At 40.3% G+C, this 22093-nt stretch overlaps 1 protein-coding gene across 1 annotated transcript in view; it reads right to left on the reverse strand.

The window, feature by feature from the left end:
* The window catches only part of LOC111661114 (leucine-rich repeat and fibronectin type III domain-containing protein 1-like protein), a 145013-nt gene that overhangs the window by 56329 nt on the left and 66591 nt on the right, over positions 1-22093 (reverse strand). The window contains exons 3-8 of the mRNA XM_023414577.2: positions 19215-19431; positions 18107-18258; positions 17562-17815; positions 17135-17378; positions 16093-16250; positions 14544-14924 (exon numbers count right to left, since the gene is read on the reverse strand). Coding sequence (XP_023270345.1) covers positions 14544-14924; positions 16093-16250; positions 17135-17378; positions 17562-17815; positions 18107-18258; positions 19215-19407 — 1382 coding nt within the window. The 5' untranslated portion in view covers positions 19408-19431. The remainder of the gene's footprint in view (positions 1-14543; positions 14925-16092; positions 16251-17134; positions 17379-17561; positions 17816-18106; positions 18259-19214; positions 19432-22093) is intronic.

Genomic DNA, 22093 nt, shown 5'->3' on the forward strand with positions numbered 1-22093 from the left:
TGTTTTCCCCCAGTCATTCTTCTCTCCCTCCCTCTCCCTACCCACCTCTCCTCTCTTCTCTTTCATCTGTCCTCAACTATAACCTGAAACTCCTCCCACGTTTTCAGCATCTTGCTCCTCATCCTCCTTCCTTCTTGCTTCTTCCCTCTGCCCTATTTCCCCCCTTTCTGCCTTGCATCTCAATAACATGAAAATTAATGAATAAAAGTGAAATGAAAATGAATGTATGCACATCTTTGAAGTTATTGTAAGTCACTCCGCATAAGAGCTTCAGCCAAATGCTTAAAAATGTTTATGCAAAGGACGATCAAAGAACACTACACTGAAAGCTATATTTGCCTGCCAGATGTTATTTGGATCGAAGAGAGATGATGTTTATGGGAATACAGCTCAAAAGTCGCATCTAAATGTCAAGCAGGAGATTTGACATTAGCAGCTAGATTATATTGTTCGTTATCATCATTACAGGAATGGAAAAATTGAACAAAACTCTTTTGAAATGCATCGCAAAGTTGAAGAATATATTTCAGTTCTTTATGTCTGTGAGGTAGCTAAGCTGTTTTAATGACTTGGTTTTATGGGAAGACTATTAAACTATATCTAGAACGTAATGACCGAAGTCTGTGAAAGGTAGAATAAATCTTAGAGTGATCACAAATTAACAAGGTCATGATTCAACTTTACAGCAGTGGGGAGGATCACAAAAAGTACATTTTGTGAACGGAAAGCGTTGTTGATGAAACGTGAAATAGCACAACAGAATGGCTTGAGTGCAGTTGTTTCAGTTGCACTTTAACACACTGACGGATGAGCCAGTATCATCAGAATCTGAGCAGCTGATCACAGTTGACCAACTATGAATGTGTAGGTTTGTATTGAGGACACAATGCAGAATCTCCTCAGCAACACCGGCTTTCCCTCCAACGTATTCATAAATTGTCGTACAGGCTGCTGTTGGTAGAAACAATTCATTGCCTACGGCAACCTTGATCACCATGCACTCTTAGGCAGATTGTTATAAATAACTGACTAGTGCTCTGGAATAATATTGTACTGTAAATGTGTAGATATTCTGATAAAATAGTCATAATAAGGTCGCTAGGTGTATTCTTCTCTTAACGAGCAGCTTAAAATAACACGCATACTTTACTGCCATTAACCACGTATCAGAATCACTCATGCCTAAATAGATTGGATTAAAACTGTTTAAAGGACAATTCCATTATAAAACACTTGAGAAAACAGGGGGCTTAGTTTGTTACAGTCACATATACACTCACCGGCCACTTTATTAGGTACATCTTGTTAGTACCGGGTTGGACCCCCTTTTGCCTTCAGAACTGCCCTAATTCTTCATGGCATAGATTCAACAAGGTGCTGGGAACATTCCTCAGAGGTTTTGGTTCATATTGACATGATAGCATCACGCAGTTGCCGCAGATTCGTCGGCCGCACATTCTACAGTACCACCACATCCCAAAGGTGCTCTGTTGGATTGAGATCTGGTGACTGTGCAGGCCATTTGAGTACAGTGAACTCATTGTCATGTTCAAGAAACCAGTTTGAGATGATTTGAGTTTTGCGACATGGCGCGTTTATCCTGCTGGATGGATTTGCAACCAACTTCATCTGCATGGAAATTCAGTTTTCCTCTGAAATTCATATCCACTTTAAAATACATGGCAATTAGTCAGATAAAATAAAGCAGTATTATGAAGTCTTAAATAAACTGATTTGTCCACAGTGAGATCCCAAAATAAGCCTCTGCTATCTCTGGGTCAGACTATTTATTGCCCACAGCTAATTCTACTGTGCTCTAACACTGCAGGGGTAAAACACACAGCAATTATCCAAATCAAACTCTGTAGTATACATATGTAATGCAGCTTAACCTCTAAGGGGTTTAGCCATACAACAATAGAATCTTAATGGGGTCAAATGGATTAAAAAGCAATAGACAAGAGATGGATGGAGAGCGAATGAGAGAGAAACAGAGACGGAGAGGAAGAGAGAAAATTTGAGGAGGAAAGGCTGAATGCGGACAATAGCTGCCAACAGCCAATACCGCAGATCGATGGAACAGGGTGCACTGATTGAAAAATAGAAATGTATGACCCAATGCAAGATAAAACTGGATCGCAGTATACGTATGTGTGGAGGCATGTGTCTGCTTATTTATAGAGGGAATCTTGGATTATAAGATACCGAAGGAAACAAAAGAAGACACAGGAGAAAGGGGTAAGAGGACGAGGTTATGAATAATGCAGTGATCAGAGAATGACAGGGACAGAGAAAAAAAAGGGGGAAAGACAGAAAGAAACGGAGAGGCACTTAGTGTTGCCTTTCAAGTCTATAGCAACAAGAAAGGAATGGATCTTTCCATGATATCCAACACATCCGAAGAGCACAACATCAATACCTGCTGTAATCATGTTTCACATGACCTGCAAACAGACATCTTTCTCATTAGTCTATGGGTTATATGTCATGTGCTTGTTCTATATTAAACACAAGCAATCATTCATGCACATGCATGAAAAAAAACAGTCAAAGTGTAGTGGGGTTAATGCATCTTAAAACAGTGAAATACTTGTTGAAGTTGTTATTCAGTAATTCAGCAGGAGAAAGGCAGTTTTATTAGACGGGTTGGGGGGTGGGGGTGTTCAAGGTAGGAATGATTACGTACATGGCAACTAAAAATAGGCAGATTTTAAGAAAATAAACTAAAATTGAATTTTAATAAAGAAAATACAAGAAATTTATGATTTTTTTGTTTCATAATTTATTAATGAGTAACTATTTAGGCATTGAAATTGACAAACAAGGTTAAAAACGGCTTTCATTTTGTTGTGACTTCTGATATATATTTTTATTTTCTACGATAAAGTTTAAAGAGTTTTTATTTTGCAGCAGAGAAGCGAAAGCTAGAAGATATTTGTCCCTGCAACTTTTGATCCTCCTTAATCTAAACATATATGCAACTTACAAAAAATGCACTTTTCACAGCTGATCTGTAATTTCTTTTTTTCCCTCACGCCATAAATGTTCAGTGACAGTCTGGTGTGTGGGGCGGTGCCAGTGGTTTGGGCTGGAAGTTCTCCCACTTTCTGACTGACTGTACAGTCTTCAGGTTTTGTTTTGGTCTTATTAAGGATATAGAAATGTAAGGACTGATTTTCAGTTTAGAATTTGTTTTATCCGCTGTGTTCATATAGATCACATTAAAGTGTAGCAGTACTGCATGGAGGTTTCCTTGCTTTTATATAAGCAATGCTGTTTATTATTCTATTTTTTTCTTGTGGTACTTAAATCCATGTTTAGCCCCATTTTTTTATTTTTTTTATTTTTTTATTTAGTTGCTTGAACAAAGACTGACACCAGTAGCAAGTAGTGGAATCTTCTTACTCCGTTTCAGATGACACTGGATTGATTTGCCACTAATTCCCTCGATTCAGTCCCTAATCCTAAAGATAACCACTAATAACCCTTAACCTTAGCCCCACCCCCAGCCCCAGCTAAGTGGTTGAAGGATAACAGGATAAGACTTCCAGCAGGAAGGGGAGTGAAAAGTAATTTCAATAACTCAACACCCCAAGAGGGAAAGAAGTAGCTCAATAATGATAATGAAACTCGCTGCAGTTTCATTTCTGTACATTTTGTATGTACGAGCATTAACCAAAGTCGGTTGCAGAGCGTTTACAAAATAGGACAAGGACAAAAAAAACGTAATTTAGTTAATCCCATCCTGGCTTACTGCTAAACTAAATTGGACTGCAATACATTCAATATAATGGATTGGGTTTCCCTGATTGAAATTACTTAGACTTGTCTTATTTACTATTGATCCTTGTCTTGATATGCTCAGGCTGTTTTTTTTTCTTAATCTAAGTGGAAAAGTACTTATGAGAATATAGTGAGCTTGTCTATAAATCTATTTTCTGTCATTCATTTCTATCCATTCATTTCTTTTCCTCATTAAAGGCTTGCTGGTGCCTAGCATTCCATGCATGAAGCAAAAAAGAAAGGAAACACGCTCGTCCTATCACAGGGCCATGCAGAAAAAATAAAACCCTCATATACTAATCTAGCTAAATTCAACAAATTAGCTTTTTCAATTCAGCTGAACTGCATGTGCATGTTAGAACTGTGGGAGGAAACTCATGACAAAGTGGGGAGCACACAGACTTAATGTGTGAATTACATATTTCATCAAGCGGTTTTCTTAATCACAACAACAATGTGCGCTTTGTCAGCCAACAGCTGGAGTTTTTGAATGTCAACATAGTTTTGCTCACTTGAACAGCCCTCACCTCACGTCCCCAATCTTGGCACTGAGAATACACCGATGACTTTCTGTGCATGAGTGAGGGCGTGAACCTGTGTTATTCATTCCTGTTTATCTGAATAATTATTTGAAATGGCCTGAAAACTTCCCTAGAATAATGGAATGATGTGGAGGGGAGTCCTAATGGTTAAAAACAAGACTATTTCAAAACCCAGTATGTGGCTGGACTCTGTTCTGAATGGCCAATGTGCTAAAGGGGGAGAAAATAGTTGAAAACTGTTGCTGTCAACAACTGACATCGTGCCGCATCTGCATTCTCCCTAGTGGTAGTAGTCTCCTCTGTTTGTTTCTCTCCTACCTGCATAAAGCTGTTCTCATTTATATGTTTTTTTTTTCTGTTTGTTTGAAATAGTGACTGAAAAGTGGTCCATTAAGACTAAATGTTAACCAGCACTCACTTCCAAACCATTTCAGAACTGCTGTTCTGAACTGCTAAAATCCAGATTTTTGTAACCACAGCATGGTTTGACAAAATCACCACACACATAAAATGATCCCTCAGAGAGAAATCGACAGAATGTCTTTCTCATTTTGTCTCACAATGCGCAGCCTACATCTCTCAACCTCTCTGCAACTCACTGAACAACAGCCTGTTGCTCGCAGGGCAGCAGCGGCAACTTTCCTCTATGGAAAAAAAAAAAAAAAAGTCTCTAAATCTAGCGATAAATGCAGGCTGTAAACTCCCCCAATTCATTTTGAAAGACTAATGGCCAATGGAGAAACTCCAGCACTCTGCCGACTGACCTTTGGTGCGACTTCATCACTCAGTCATGTGACACTCGGTTGACCAATGGTGTAACTTGATCACTCAACTATATCAGTCAGTCAGTCACTTAGTTAGTTGTGTACTTTAGCGTTTACAGCGCTAGCCCTGCTGTTGCAGTCCAGCCAATAATGAACACAATTTTGATGTTCTACTTTACATGACATCTTCACAAAGTTCATAGCCTCTCAAAGGCTGCTGGAAGTCTGAGCTCAAGACTCCTAGGCAGCTTAAAACACAGATAAACCATAGCTTGAATATTAAGCTTGTGTAAGCACATGGCGGAAACTCAATCACTAATAAAGAGTTTGTTTACTCGTATTTCATTGAGTGTTGTGGGATGCAATCCATCCAAGAGCTCTCGTCTCTTATCTCTACTTACCATCCTAATCTTCTCTTCCCTTTTCCCCTCGTCCTCCCCCTCCTGCTGCAGTCTCCTCCTCCTCTATCCCGCTGCCTCCCGCCTTCCTTTGCGCCCTCTTCTCCTCTCATTTACCACTTTTCTCCCCCTCCCAGTCCCTCACCCTCTCTATCTCTCACTGTGTGTTGTGTGTCTTTTTAATTACTCCTCCCTCCATCCATGGGGATCTGAAGGCTAGGTGGTGGGACAGACGGATGACGAGGGGAAGAGCAGGGAACTTGAGGGGTTAGTGGGGTGGGGGGATAATTAAACATCGATTTGGGATGATGATGAAAACGGCAATATGACGCCAAACAAGGGGATTATGGGTCGAAGAGCCGACACCATTCTGCTGAGATCTGCAAAATATCCGGGACAGAGAGGAAAGGGCGGCAGAGCAAGGAAGTGATGGAGGCAGGGGAAAACAAGGGAGGGGGATAAAACCACAAGTAAATGAATGCAAAGATGAGGAAGCAAAGGAATGACAAGACAAGGAAAGGTAAGGATAAAGACAGAAAAGCAAAAGGATACATAAAAAGAGAGCAGAAGAACAGGGAGTAAGGATGTGGAAGGAGTAGGGGGGGTTAGAAAAAAACAGGGATAGAGAGAGGGAGAAATAAGATATCGGAAAGTCATTCAGATAGAAGAGAGTCAAAAAAGGGAAAAGGAGTAACAAAGAAACAAAATATAAAATGGGGTAGGAGAAATACACATGAAAGAAGCCATGTGACGAAAGAGAACGAGACTGCAGACGTGAAAGAGAGATGACTAAATAGACCGTGTCGTCAGTGTCTTTGAACTTAACCTCTCTGATCTGACTCATTAGTTCTGCATTTAATTGGCACAAATACAGCTGGTACCAGCAATACAAGGGTCTGATTGTGCGTGTCTGTGCACATGTGTGCGTGTGTGGACCACTCATTTGTCATTAGGCCCTTTAAGCTCATTAGTACGTATGCAGTGAATCATTCAATTAAATGACAATGACCTACAGCGAACCGACTAGTCATATCCACCAGTGGATACACATCTTGTTGTAGACATTTTTAAAGTGCCTTGCATCAAACTCTCTTCTGCATGTGTGTGTTTGAGCATGTAAGCAGCCTCTAAAAAGTAGTAACTACATTTTAGTGAGTTTCTAGCTGAGCGATTAGAGGCTTAAACCCACTAAATTCCTCAAAATATTTACTGTGTCCACACCAAATGTTATTAAAGCAGCAAAAAGCAATGGTTTATCAGCCTGTCTGTTTTTAGAGCCATAAAACGCTCACTCATTAAACTGTCATTTACTGTGCAACAGGGCTTTTTTATTATTCTATTGTCAACACAGCTAATTTACCAATAATCTAAAATTGACAAATGGTAATGGTTTAGAACAAATTACTGTACGGTTAAATTAGAATAAATGTATTTAAATAAAATACATTATAAGAATTTGGCCCTTTGATATTAGCAGAGTGGTCACTTACTGAACTGTGCAAGCCCTAGCAGTTTTGTCCAGTGAAGCCTCTTTTGATCATGAGGACACATTTTCAGGTGAAATAAAAGCTTACTTTTTTTAAATTGCATTATTATCTAAATACTTTTTTTCAACTGAACAAAGGAGTCTAAAAATTTTACAAGGTAAAAATAGGCTGAAGTGAGTCATAAGTAATACAACGGGAACTCCTTGACATTTTTTACAATGGGGAAAAAAAGCCTTTTCCCTTCTCTACTGTTTCAGTACGTAGCAGCTGTTGTAACCCTTAAAGTGTGGATTTACAATATTTATTGTAAAAACCAACAAAATTCATAGTCGGTGATGTCCCTTCCCTTTTACATGGTAGTGAACACACATCACAAGAAATGTGAAATATAAATGTGAAATTCACTCAAAAAATAATATATATGAGATAATCCATTCGTCCTCTGTCTGTCTCTATTTATCTATTTATTTATTTATTTATTTATTTATTTTCAACATTTACCTCTAATTTTCTTAGCAGCTGTGAACTGAAATCCCTGCTACATTAAACATGATCAAAATGGACAATGGCACATCACACATGAACAAGCTCGTTTGTGCTTCATATAGTGTACATGTTAAAAAAATGTGTAAGCTGCATCCACCCACCCACACACACACACACACACACACACACACACACACACACTCTCTCACTCTCTCTCCCCTATACCACATGCAGGCCCACCTCGGCCCACCCAGCTTTGCTCCAGATGCTCCCACCACCTGCTCCAATGCTATTAACCCCTGACACACTTTTACCACCCGCCGACACACATGTACACACTGCTTGTGCACTGACTTCAGTTCATTCATATTTCAGTTTAATAATGCTTGACAATTCACCATTAATATTAAAGACTCTAATGGGTTTTAGAATTAAATAGTGAATGTACAATGTCTGTTATATTCCCTCAAAAGAGATTCCCTCAGAGGATTAAAAATAGACAATACTTACTACTACTACTTACTACTTTTTTCCCTTTACCCATTTGTTCCCTAGCTGTGAGGAAAACTATCTCTACCCATCAGAATATCAACAGGTCTAATGATTGAGACTGACAAATAATGAGACATTAGTGGCATCATCCACCTAATGATGACAAAGAGTACATTTAAGTCTGCTAATGCCACATAATATGCACGGCATTTACGTTAAGATTTGGGCATGAGAGTACATCCAACTGTTATTAATGCATGTTTCCAATCACTGTATCCCGAGTCTGCTGGCCTGCGCAGATTTTATGTGTCTGTGAGTCCATTATTCAAAGAAGCACTCACCATGCAGACAATGCAGAATAAGGTAGAGAGACAGAGTAGAGAGTTAGGACACACGTTTGGATCGGTGTCTGCATTTTGCACAATTTCGTGGGTGTAGATGTGGATGTGTTTCTGTGTGATTGAAAACGGTACGCACTGACCCTTTCCTGCCCTTGCGTGGTGAGGAAAATGTGAGGCGAATAAAATTCTTTAAATCACACACACAGACGCAAAGAAACACAAATGCACACAACTGATCCAGAGAGACAAAGACGCAGTGTGAATGTAGTGACGAATTCAAGGTTTGAGCTTAAAATTACATTTTGAAAAAGATATCTCTTTACAGGAAGTGTTAATGCGTGTGAGTGTGTGCTTAATGCATGTATGACAGTGCTTTGTATTGATGCAGGTTAAAGTACTGTAAATGCACCTTCAAAGGGAGCTGTGCTCTCACACCAGAATTAAGGTATGTGCTTTATGGAGTGGGCACCTACGTCTGGAGACTGACACAACACACTGCAAATATACTCTATATGAAAATAGTATTTTAGCATGTTGCTAATAATTTATTTATTTGTTTCAAACTAAATAAAAAAGAACAGAAAAACAAACAAAGCTAAAGGTATGATGCTCAATCTGACTTCCTCTTCTTTGTTACAAGTGCTGATGAGACTTACAAGTACAGAGATCAGCTCTGTGCTGACTCACACATCGGTGGCAAACAATTATATACTTTGACTATGCATTAAAACACAGTACCGGTGACCACAGAGAGGGACAGAGGCACAGTTTAAGTCTTCACTGCAATTTCAATACTCAGACAGGATATCCTGATTGGCAGATCTCAACACTGCCAAGTCAGATTCTGCTCACACTGCAAAATGTTGACCAGGCCACATCCATTAGGTTGTCAGGTTTGCATTTTGATGGTAACTCTGACTCAGACCTTGGATATCCGTCCAAGTCACAGTACACAAGAACTAAGAAGTCACTGCTGCATTCACTTTACATTTGCAGTACAGCAAACTGCACAAGAAGGCAACTCTCATCTCTTATTTTTCTTAAGTTGGTCATGTTAGAGTCATTTTCTAAAGCTGCAGAAGGTGCCATCTTTGGTCTTTGCATCACCATGGTTACAGGCGTCACTCATGGCAATACCAAGACTACATTTACCTGTTTATATGCACAGTGCACATTTCATTCTGTCATGTGTAACATGTACAACACATAGAGAGTCACTCTCAGTGGGAAATGCAGCTGTCATTTCAAATCACTGACAGAATGAATTCACTGTCAAAGACAGAAAGAGAGGAAAATGTACTGCAGACGTATTGAGAAAGTGGGGGGGGGGTGGGTAAGACCACACAATGGCCACATATCAACACCCAGCGATACATCATCTCAGGTCTTCCTGACAGGAATCTATAAATCACACTGACATGATAAGCATAGTTTGAGGAAGATATAGCTCTGTCCATGTGCAGCTGTAGAGTGCAAGCCAGGCTAATACCACTGTGTTTGGCTGGATAATGTGTTGTCCATGGTTCGGCCTGCAGTGGAATCTAAGCTATTGAGCCTGCTTAACCTCTGACTGATCACAGATCAGTATGTTAATACACAATTGTCGCTTGTTCCGAAAGCTCATGAGAAGCACAAACCAACATACAGTACACACACACACACACACACACACGCACACGTGCACGCACACACGCACACACACACACACACACACACACAGTTGTGTCTCCATGCCTTCAGAGGACATTACATTTACATCAATTTCCTGCAGACTTACTCTCGCCATGACCATATTTACTACATGTTTAACCCTAACCTACTGTTAACCTTAAACCTAACCTTATCTTAACCTTGAAACATCTTCACCTGAAAATTAAATGATTTACGAATGCAGCCATAGTATGGCTGTAGGTCCCCACAACATGAGTAATACCTGAAACACAAACACACACATGGACATCGACACTTAGAGACTTTAGAGGAGCCGCCTACAGAGGTCTGATGCCACTGATGGCTCCGAAACTGACATTGAGTTTTTGGCTAATACGCAACTGCCAGCTGGTTCAGTGTGCAAACACATAAACACTCATCATGTGTGCACATGTGCACGCAGACACACACTTGAATAGACATTGATTAGATTATACAGGGGGCTTTGAAGAGCATGTCTCAGACGCAGGGTTAACTAATACACTGCCAACCAGTGATTTCCAACTGCTTACGCACGAATGCACATGCATACACACTCGAACACACTTGGTGCTATAATGCATTGATCGTAAGTAGTGTACTTGTTGTTTATTCGAATGTGGACATGGTCCTAGACACCATTGGCAGTGCATAGATTACAAGATGCTGTGATCTGGATGCTTTGGCTGTAGTAATTTAGTCACTGAGGAAAAAAATTATATCAAGAATTTGTTAATTATTATGCAGTAAATGCAGAATGGATTCTGTGTGCCTCAAACACCAGAAAATCAATTACATTTTTTCTGTTCCAATTAAAATATTCTGATGAAAATACAGATACAAAATAACTAAAACCAACTCTATTAGTTATTATATAACTAAATTTAAAAAAGATATAATTTGCTTTAAATGTGTGTTCAAAATAATGATTGTCGAATAAATTCACTCGACAAAGTGCTCCCTCAGCACACAGGTCCAAAGTAATGGTGAAAACATAATGTATCGGTAGCCAGCGAAAGCCTCCTCAGTCCCACATGCATCTTCCAGCTATCGTCCAGTGGAACTACATCAACTACTCAAACATAGAAGAACGTCATCAGTTCTCATTGATGAAGTTTCAGAAAGTGTGATATTCACCAGTTTTCAATATGTGCTCTTTGATAAAGAAATGTAACAGCCAGACTTTAGAAAATGAATTTAAGCTCAAATAATCTCTCATTGTGGCACCGATATGTTGTTTTTCTCTTTCCGTGTTTCCTGTCTATCCTGCTCCTCAGCACTCCCCTTCCCCTCCTCTCTTTGTGGCATTGTGCCTCACCCCTCCTAATGGACATTGACCGAAGAAAGACAGAGGAGAGGCGCTGTACACACATCCACACAGACACACTCAGGGCTGTTTTTTTCCTTTCACTCAGAGCAGAGCTGGTGCAATGATGACGCCTTCTAGATACTCTCACAACAACTTTTTGTTTTTTCAAATATTTAGGCTTCTATACTTTTATTCTTTCAAGTTTGTAAGCAGTTATAAAGAACCAATATGATATAGGTTTTCATGGTGCAAATATTTTTTTTAATCTCAAACTTTAAAGGTGTAATCCTAAAGATTCTTGGTTGATATGGCAGCAAACTTTTACTTGGGTAACAAGTGTGTTTTATTACCACAGCAAACACTCTGAGAATATAACAGAAGAGCAACTGGGTATGTGATTACAGCGCAACCAAACAAACTTGCGTAGTTTTTAATGAAGCTTAGCACGGACCTCAATGACAAACACACTGTTTCCTGTGGCTGCTTCGCAATAAAAGCCACCCCATGGTTTGCCTATTGAAAAGTTTTAAGGTGAAGCAATGACAGTAGGAACTGACCTTTGCATCGCTGCACTGCATGTTATAAAGTGAGCAGACAAAAGACAGTGAGGGTTATATCAGTTAGATAAAGTTGCACTGGATTACCTGCATGCATCATTTTCAGGTCTGCGATACACAGTTTAATTTGTATTGTAGATGCCCAGACGATCTGTTTGATAATGTGAAGCTCAAAGTAAGATCCACAGTTACCCACAAAGACCTATACATATGTACACCTGACCAGTAAGGAGTGCGTTTTGTACCGGCAGGTCCACTGCGCCCACTAACTGCCTCCAACCTTGAATGGACAGGTGCAGATGGACGGTTGCTATGCAGAAGAACGGTTGCCATGCTTTGAATTGTAAGAAGCTGCTTGTCTCCCACAGTTAGTTGAACTGTCTGAATAAACAAGTGTCCTCTCTCGCTTAGAAATAACACCATAATCATTTTTGGTACAGACCTTCCATTTCCATATCTCACAAGTCTTGCATTTGATTAAATTGAAGGGAACTGTCTGATTCTCCTGTCAGCTGGATGTATTTGACATATTCTATCAAAGCTTCTTCTTCTCAAGAATAACTATTTCCCCAAGAGGCATTTTAAATGTTGATCAAGAGTAGAAAGGGTGAAGAGGAGCCAAAATACATTATGAGAACATTGTGTGGGGCAGTGAATACATTTTTGATTTTCTTCCATAATCACACAAGACAGAGCGATATATTTGGCCATTTCATTTACACCTCTGAAAAAACGAAAGAAATTAGTAGTCCACAGTCAGTGTCTGTGATGGTATTAAAGCCACCTGTCACTCATAACAAGATCTAGGAGATTTTCCCAACCTGTTGCCATGACAACTCCACAACATATGAAAACTCCACATGAGCTGAAAATAAACAGGGCTTTCCCAGGTTTTCCAAGAGCTTTAGGCGATAATGTTGCCAGAGAGCAATGTGGGAGATTCCCCCAAGAGCACGAAGATTTTGAGGAAAACTTAGAATACAAACAAGCGCTCCGCAATTAAACTGTGCTTTTTCCTCTGACATGTCCAGCAATGCGTACATTAGCTGTAACTATAAGAAGAAGCAATATAGTGGGTGAGAAATCTACCCCACTGGCATGCACGTAAACATCCCATATTGAAACCTAGCCATCAACACGCCAACAAGAGAGAGACACATTGTGCTAAATAGACTTTTAATACCAGCAGCTGTAGAAAACAGCCTAGCTCCAGTCCATGTGAGTGTGTCCATATAAACTCGTCAAATATTCAAATCAATAACGGTGTGCTTTATACACCCAATCATAATTTTAAAAAGTGAAGGGATTAAAGAGCTATCGTACCTCTTTTTCCAGTCAAAGTAAATGCATAAACTGTGCATTAATCATATTAACTTCTATTACACTGAGGCAAATGCTCCATCACACATTCACCGCACTTGCCATATACACAGGAGAGGCCTAGGCAACACGCACGAGTAGCAGGAGCATTGAACTTGGTCCAAGTGCAACTTCTGGTGTTTTCACAGAGATATTGCTTGATGAAAACATCGTCAAATGATTGGTAATACTGTTACTAGTTAGCACTCTTGAGTGATAGGCCTCCCCCAGCCAGATGACTGCAATAGTCTGCTGTTAAATATTCTGCTGCTGCTGTTATCGTAATGAACATTATGATAACACATGGCACAAGGAAAGGGTTTTGTCAGTATTTTTCAAAAGCACTAATTAGGACATTCATTTAAGGTCTCTGTGTCTCACGCACTGCTCCACAAAACTCTAACCTGCCTTAAGTGTAAATGACAACATTCTCAAAGTTTCATGATTACCATGATTTACCATAAAGTGACCTTTCTACCTATTCAAATTCTGCACATCAAATGAGGCTCATTTCAATGATAACATTATTAGAATTCTATGGCTCCAGCTATCAAGACAAATTACCATAATACCTTGAACTGCTCTCTCTAGCCATTGAAATTCTATGGGCGTTCCTTCACACTTTGTTTAGACTTGGGGTGATAGTTGGCTGTATCTGCAGTAGCATGTTGTGCACACAAATCAGAAAACTTGCATGTTTGTACCGGCCACCTGTTAAAGCAGATGTTCCCTCTCTCTACATTAAAACCTTTAATAGTAAAGGTTGTAGCAGTGGTGATCACCAAGGAGTACCAGTCACAGGCAGATCTGATAAAATCAATCACTGTGTCCAGTTTTACTTAGGTAATATCCCAGAAAAACACAAAAAACTATCCTAATTACAAAGCCATAATGTAATTACGAGTAGTGAAACTACACAACAGAACATCAACATAGCAGTTCAACAATGAAGCAAACTGACAGACAAGCATTAAAACTTGTTAAACAGCCCAGGCTTTTGCCCAGGCTCGCCTTCATTCAGCGAACTCGAACAATGGCTCTGCACCACTACAGATGTCTTTATCATTTCAGTTGATTAGACTTTTACAACTGGATGACTGGTTAATCTCCACTTGTATCATCTATCATCTGTTTTCATCCTCATAGCAGCGGCTGATGTCTGCCGATTAACTTACACACAACTGCACGTGCAAACACACACATGCACACACTTACAAACACATACAGCCACATGGAGGCTTTTTACTAGTATGTGTTGAAAGATTCATAGAAGTCACCGACAGACAGTGAATTTAAACAAAATAAGACCATAAATTGACAGTGTAGATGGACAGACCTGTAAACCAGTGTGTCATCACCAGAGCTGTTGTACTGGACCTGGAACATCCTGACTCCAGACATAGGCGTCTGACTGCTCCATCTTATGAGGGCAGAGTTCCCTGTCAGTTCCACCAATGAGACCCTCCGGTCTGGCCCCCTTGTCTCGTTGTTAGGCAGCGCGACCTTAGAGGAGGTTAGAATGTCAGAGGGGGCAGGTTCAGAGGACGGGTCTCGACTGCGGCTCGTGCTGTTTGCGAGATGGGGCATCGCCGTGACAACTAGCTCCACCCTTCCTGTGGATTCACCTGCTGCATTGGAGGCAATGCAGGTGAAGTTTCCGGAATCCTTCAGGGATGTTACATTGATCTCCAGGCTCCCGTTAGGGAAAACTAAAGTTCTGAAACAAATAAAAAATGTAGATATGATTAATTCAATAAATCAATCAAAAAATAAACTGAAATATATGTTACAACAAAACAACAAATATTTATAGGGAGGTTTTAGAAGTTCAAGTAGTAAGCTGTTATTCATTCTAAATTCATGTCCATTTTAATCCCTCATTTTTTATTTTTTTTCATCTTCTCTGTTACATCTGCTGGCTACTGTCATGCCAGTGCACCGCTCCCTGCTCATTCCAGTCACTAAAAAAGTGAGACACATTCACTTACAGCTGCAAAATGATTCACCATTGCATAATTTAAGAGGCAACTCCCTTCTGGTTCTCACCACCCAGTCACGTAAACCCTCCTCCTTTTTCACCCACATAGGAGCCGATGGATAATCAGTGTTATTGTGATCAACTCATTTACTCACATCTCCACTTTGCTGCCTGCAGCACCTGATGCTGATGCCAGCTCCCACTGCCAGCATCCATCCAGACTCTATTCCGAATCAATGCAGTGACTGCCAGGCTGAGTATCATGGTACTGACTCTTTGCAGGCTTTACTACCATAAGTTCAGGCATAAACCCAAAACGTACTTGCCAAATAGTCCAACCATGCTTTGTATCCATAGGATTTTCTATATCTAAAGATGCAAACAGAAGTTTCAAATCAAAAGGTGCCTAAAAAGAAAAAAAAAAAAGGGTTGTGACATTATACGGTATATCAAATATCTTTCTTTTTAAAACCAATGTTCTATATGCAAAACCATAACCAGAAACCCCACACATCTGACAACTGTGCCAACTAGGTTACTGGATGAAAGTGTGAAAAAGGTCTTATGGGTGAGGACAATAAACTTCTGACCTTGTTTCAAAGTTGTCTCACACAAGTCATGTGTGCACTACTACTACAGCCATGACAAAAATTATGTGAGACATGCTGTCTTTCTAACTTGCATATTGGCTCGTAGCACCGAGCTGGAGCGGCAGGAGAATATTTAAACAACCCTTTTCCTTGCACCTGCCAACTGATTTGCCAGGTTTCTGACATCGCTGGAATGTGGACCGGTGTTCTCAGTGGAAATGTGATAAATTAACTTCGCTTTGAATTTTGAAAGATTGTACAGTTTATTAGACAAGAGAGAAAGGAGATCAAACTGGACTGAGGAACCATGGTAATACCTGGAGCCATTTGATATAAGTCTCCCTTCAGGGCTGATCCAGTGGACTTCAGGCTCTGGGTCACCATTTGCTTTGCACTTCAGGCTGGCAGGCTGGCCTTCCATAGCCACGGTATGAGGTGACTTACGGGTCAGAACTGGTGGGTCACAAATAAACTCCTAAAGGGCAAAAGAGATTAGGTCATTTTTTCAAGTCTGCATTGTTTTCTGAGCTTTATTATTCACTTTATTAAAGTGGTAATTTCAAAGATTTTAATTTAAATGAATGCCTGAGAAGTCAGCTTCTGTCACTGAATGAGGTAATGCAATAGTGACTGAGCCTACGGCCCACTGATGAAAGTATTGCAATATTTATACAGCAGTATTATGAACTGGGTGTATGTGGCGACATTCCTGGAAATGATGCTGTATTAAGTTGCTGCTAATGCAAGTCAAACTTTTATTGCTGCTGCAGCTTCACATTAAAAGCATTTAACTGGTGAAACACAAGATGACTATTGTCATCAAGTAGTCACAGGAAATGTAGTGTAGTTTTTCATTGAGCTTAGCACTTATCACTATCGTTCATCAAAAATTTGCCAACAAAACAAAATAGCGGTCTTTTTCGGCATTTTGTGACAGTTGATCAGTTTGAAATATAATGGGGAGCAATGGAACAAGAAGGAGCAGCCACAGTGAGCTGTTAGATGAAGAGTTGGAGGTGGCAGGCTGCACATCAACTTCTCAGCGAGGTAACCAACTCTTTTCACTGTGCCCTGCTGTTTTCAGTCTCATGCTGTGTGCAGCATAAAATCAGATCATTGTTGCGCTCAGAATAATGGAAAAAAGCCAATTATTGATTCTTTGTAAAAAAAAAAAAAAAGACAATAGTTTGTTTTCGTGCCCCAAAAATTCTCTGACCTATAGTATTAAACCACATTTGCTGTTACCACCAGTAACTACAGCTGTCGCCAAATCAACCAGGTTTGAAATCTTCAAGATTACCACTTTATAGGTTTGCCCCATATCCAATGTTATGAGACATATTCTTATCAAAACGTCACCTCTTCAGGGATTGTCCAGAAGTACTTGGCACTGAGGTCAGGGGGAGAGGCACATGTCTCCAGGTCATCTTCTCTGGTTAGTCTCCTCAACCATAGAAGTTCACAGTTACAGTGAAGGGGGTTGCCACCAAAACTCAACACCAGGGAGGAGAGAGGGGAGCCTTTGGACTTGGCATAAACTGGGATTCTCAAGAACAATGGGTCAGGGGGTATTTTCTTCAGCTTGTTTGACGTCATGTCTAGCCTGTGAAAGGGAAAGGTGTAGGGAGAAGAGAGTTGGAAAAGAGATGATTATCAGATGAATAGAAATTCATTCAGTCGGTCAATTGAATATATTATATTTGATTATTTAGATCACTTTACATTTTCTAACTCTACACACATCATCTGCTTGTCCCTTTGTCCTTTACTCTATATATCCATTTACCTGGCCAGTTTGTGCAGGTTGGTGAATACACCTTGAGGAACATTTTCTATGAGGTTATGATCCATATTTAGGGTATTGACATTGGTTAGGCGCCCAATCGTTTCCCAGGGCACCTGAGCGAGGTTGTTGTAACTGAGGTCTAGATCCTCCAGTGTGGACAGGAAGTCATCAAAGGCGTGGGGAGATATGGAGTGGAGCTGGTTGTTGGCCAGGATCAGGTGGCGAAGGTTGGTCAGGCCTTTAAAATGGTCATCCTGGTTCATAGAAAAGTGAATATGCAGTGAGAATAACTTCATAAAGACAAACTCTTGCACATACATACCTGTACTGTAGGTGTAGGTGTGTCTTTCTGTCTATCTACTGTATCTACAGTTGTATAAATTATTCTGTCATTCTAGCACTATCACAGTTGTGTGTATTCATCCATCCAAATGTAAACTCTGGTTGTGTGGCTCTGTTTCTGTTTATCAACCCATTTACCCATTTGATTATTCAATCCTATTCACCAACATTAATCTATCCAGCCGTCCAGCCATCAATCTTACTTTGATCACAGTTAATCTATTAGAGTCTAGGTGGAGTGCTCTCAGTCGCCGCAGGTCACTGAAAGCTGAAGGGAGGATCTGACTGATGGTGTTTCTGGACAGGGTCAGATGCAGCAGGCTGGTCATGTTGGCAAAGTCCTTTCTTCGGACAGCTGGTAGTGAGCAGAATAAACACAAAGACTCCATTAGCTAAGTCATAAGGGGTCAGATATGTTGTAAAAATAGTCAGGAGATGCACATGCACCAAAGAAGTTTTAAAACAGAAATGTTTGCCTGACCCTAGAAAGACAAACTTTTTGGCAACACTAAACCCCAATTGACAGCCAACAGAATATGGCATCACGCAAAATGAGATACACAATCTTTAGTTTTGCGCAGAGTAGTGCCACAAACGGAAATTGTTTGTGTGATGTTGTTAATGGCACGTCATAATATATTTCTGGGCACTTTGAAAGCAGCCTTTTTTTTTTAGCTTGTGCATCTTTTGTTTTGGAACTATGGCATAGAATATTTTTAAGTCAAGCCTGGGAAGATTAGGTGGCTGCTTTGGTGGGAGCTAATGGGAATCCAGATTAAAATAAAAAGGATAAAGCAACACTTTAGTTCTTAAAAATAAGTATGTTTCAAAGTATAAAAGAGAACTCTTTGATATAAGGCACAGATGAATCGTGAATGAGATTTGCTAGACTGAATCACAGAACAAACCAAAAAAAGCAAGAAAGACAAAAAAAGAAATACCCAGGCTCATGAGAAATATTACTTAGTGTCATGTGGAGACCAACAAAAATAAAGACTTGTGACTTGAGCCAATATTTGTATTCACTGTTAACAAACTGTTCAGTTGCATGCACTTGTTCTGAGATAAGGTGATTATGCTGCCAATTATCAACCAGCCACTGAGTTTGTTTCCATGTAAACGACCAATCCAAGCATACATGTCAAGTGACAGGTAATGGCAAAAGACGGTGAAATAAATGGAGCAGTTTATGGAAGCAGGTTATATCACTCACAAGTAACAAACTCTACTCACTGCACTCCAATGTGTTATTTGAACTCCAGTGGTATATTAAATTGAATGTAATATAGGACAGACTGGCAGGTACATTACCTGTGATGAAGTTCTCTTGAAGCCGTAGCTCCACAGTGCGTCGGTCAATGGCAGCAGGAACAAAGAGCAAGCCTGTCTTGGAACAGAGGATAGCGAGCGATGGAGAAAGGCTCTGGCACATGCAGCGTTTCGGACACGGCTGTCCCCTGCATGCTGCTGCCAGCAACAGCAAAGAGAACCACAGCCGTTCCATTATCCTCCACAGGGAACAGGGCAACTGGAAGATAGATAGAAAGGAGCAATGAATTGAAGTGGATACAAAGATGATGTGGTAAAGAAAAGGCAACTGTCAGGAAGCTGGAAACCAGGGTAAATCTGACCTGTAGAGACACTAGAGAGTAAGTGATTATCTTATACTTTTTTTAATCAAATTCAGCGAATATATCCTCATGGTCCACTAGTTGTCTGTTTCGTGTGTGTGCTGATAAAAAGCCATTCCAGCCAATCAGCAACAGGGGGCATTCGTGCTCATGCACAGGACTAGGGAAAGAAACAGTGAAGAGGGGAAATGAGCGAAAAGGGGGAGTGAAAGTGACAGTCAGTAAACCTAGCAGATGCTAACTGATAGTGCCAATCTAAGGATTACCAGGGGAAGGAGAAGGAGCAGCATCGATGCCAGACGATGTGGAGTTTTGATTGGGATTGATTGGGAGATTGCAGACAAGAGACCGGTACAGAGGCCAGAGATGAAGGTGAGCGCATGGAAGAGATTTCTACTGATGGTGGCATGATGGCATGATATACCCCACAACATAATTGCATTGTCAGGATAGAGAGATGGCCAAGGAAATGCCAAAGAGGACCTGTAAGAAACCTGGACTTATACACTGCAACTTGCCCGCATCCAAATGATAGGCATTTGGGGTGGATGGATATTTTGACGGTACTCCGGCTGACCTATGTGCCAGCACAATTGACACCAGGCCATTGCCGCCACAGCCGTCTGGAATGTGTCCCGATAGTCACGATGGCCATTCCAACTATGGTGGAGAGACCTCTGAGAGTTGAATGGCATACAGAGATGGAGCTTGCTTTTTTTCTGCATGACAGATGGGTAACATTAATTAACATTAACATTTGTCCTGCTCACTGCTCAAGAGCTGAACAGAATTACACAATGGTGTGAGCTCATATAGGACTATCATTGTGTGGGTGCATAGTGAGCTGGCACCGGGGATTTTTTTCCTCATCAGTCCCTGTTCAATGTTTTGGGAAAATGTAATGTCGCTGTTTTCCTATGTAACTGCAGTTTTTGTGTTAATGTTGCATTAAGGCTACAGCATCCACCTGTTTTGTGTTTTTTAACAACTTCAAAGAAGTTGCACACATGCTGTACATTATTACAATTGTGATTAATTTGCTTGGGCTGCATGACTTTATTCAAATTTCACCTTTTTGTAGTTAGAGGTGTATTTATTCCCTTCTCACAATAACAATAATGGGCTCAAAGTATCATCAAAGTCATTGAGAAACAAATTCTAGTTGCTATAGTTTAGTGAGGCAGCTAAATATCCACTACAGACAGAACTCAAAACTCATGGTGTGATATGTCTGTGTACCAGTGGTCAGCAGTATATTAGCCTGCCCAGTTTGACAACTAGACTAGTCAATAGCATTGAACTTCTATTCAGTAGGGGGCCCGTGAACTACCTCTCCATTCTGCGTCTCCCTAGATACTCCTAAAACCCTTGTCTCTATACTTTATACTCCTATCACCCTTATGTTTATACTCTATACTGCTAAACCCTTGTCTCTATACTTCTCCTTCTAGATTTTATTGCTGCATTTGACATCCTAGCTCATAAGATTTTATTAAAGAGACTGGAACATCTCAGTGCGTCAGTTTTTTCACAAGGACATAGAAAACAATATGGACATCCTACTTAACCTGCACAATATTGTGACAATTTCAAACAGTATGTCTCAAAACGATGACACAAAACTAGTCGAGACATTTGTTACCTCTAGACTGGACTACTGTAATTTCTTATCATCAGGATGTCCGGATAACTCTGGGAAAAGCCTCCAGACAATCCAAACTGCAGCAGCCCAAGCACTGACAGGAACTAGAAAAAGAGATTACATTTCCCCTGCGTTAGCTTCTCTGCACTGGCTACCTGTAAGATCCGGAATAGAATTCAAAATCCTTCTCACGTATAAAGTCCTTCATGACCAAGCTCTATCGTATCTTAAAGACTGCATAGAACTCTGTTATCCCTATAGAACACATTGCTCTTAAAATGCAGGCCTACTTCTGGTTCCTCTAGAGGCTCCAAAAGTAGAATGGGAGGCAGAGCCTTCAGGCTCCTCTCCAGCTCCCAGTTTTGGTTTGGGATCCCTTAGTTAAAGGGATATCATATATCCCTCCAGCTATAGACCAAGGCTGATGGGGAACTCCCATGATGACTGAGCACCCTCTCTCTCTCTCTCTCTCTCTCTCTCTCTCTCTCTCTCTCTCTCTCTCTCTCTCTCTAAATGCCTGCTCATGGTGGGAACTGTTGGGTTTCTCTCTCTAGTATTGTAAGGTCTTGACCTTACTCTGTAAATATGATTTGGTGCTATCTAAATAAAATTGAATTCAACTGAAAAACACTCAACGGAACATTTTTATTTTATTTTTTTATCAAGGGATGATATCTCCAGATTAAAAATACCCAGTGTTGCTGCACGCTAATCTTAGATTTCCTTGTGTATCATCCAGCAAAGCAGGTCTGCCAAATACAGTATATACAAACAAACAAAGTGCAGGCAATCTCATGAGCCTGCTAAAAATAGACACGTTGTAATTTGATACTTCATGTTCTCCATCCTCCCACAATGTAAAACGCAGAGCAGAAACAATGATTATCTATACACAGACACTTCAGTTCTTCTATCAG

Source organism: Seriola lalandi, unplaced genomic scaffold (assembly GCF_002814215.2).
Source record: "Seriola lalandi dorsalis isolate HSWRI2012SDOR001 ecotype SW California unplaced genomic scaffold, Sedor1 jcf7180002054536, whole genome shotgun sequence".
Taxonomy (NCBI): Eukaryota; Metazoa; Chordata; class Actinopteri; order Carangiformes; family Carangidae; genus Seriola; species Seriola lalandi.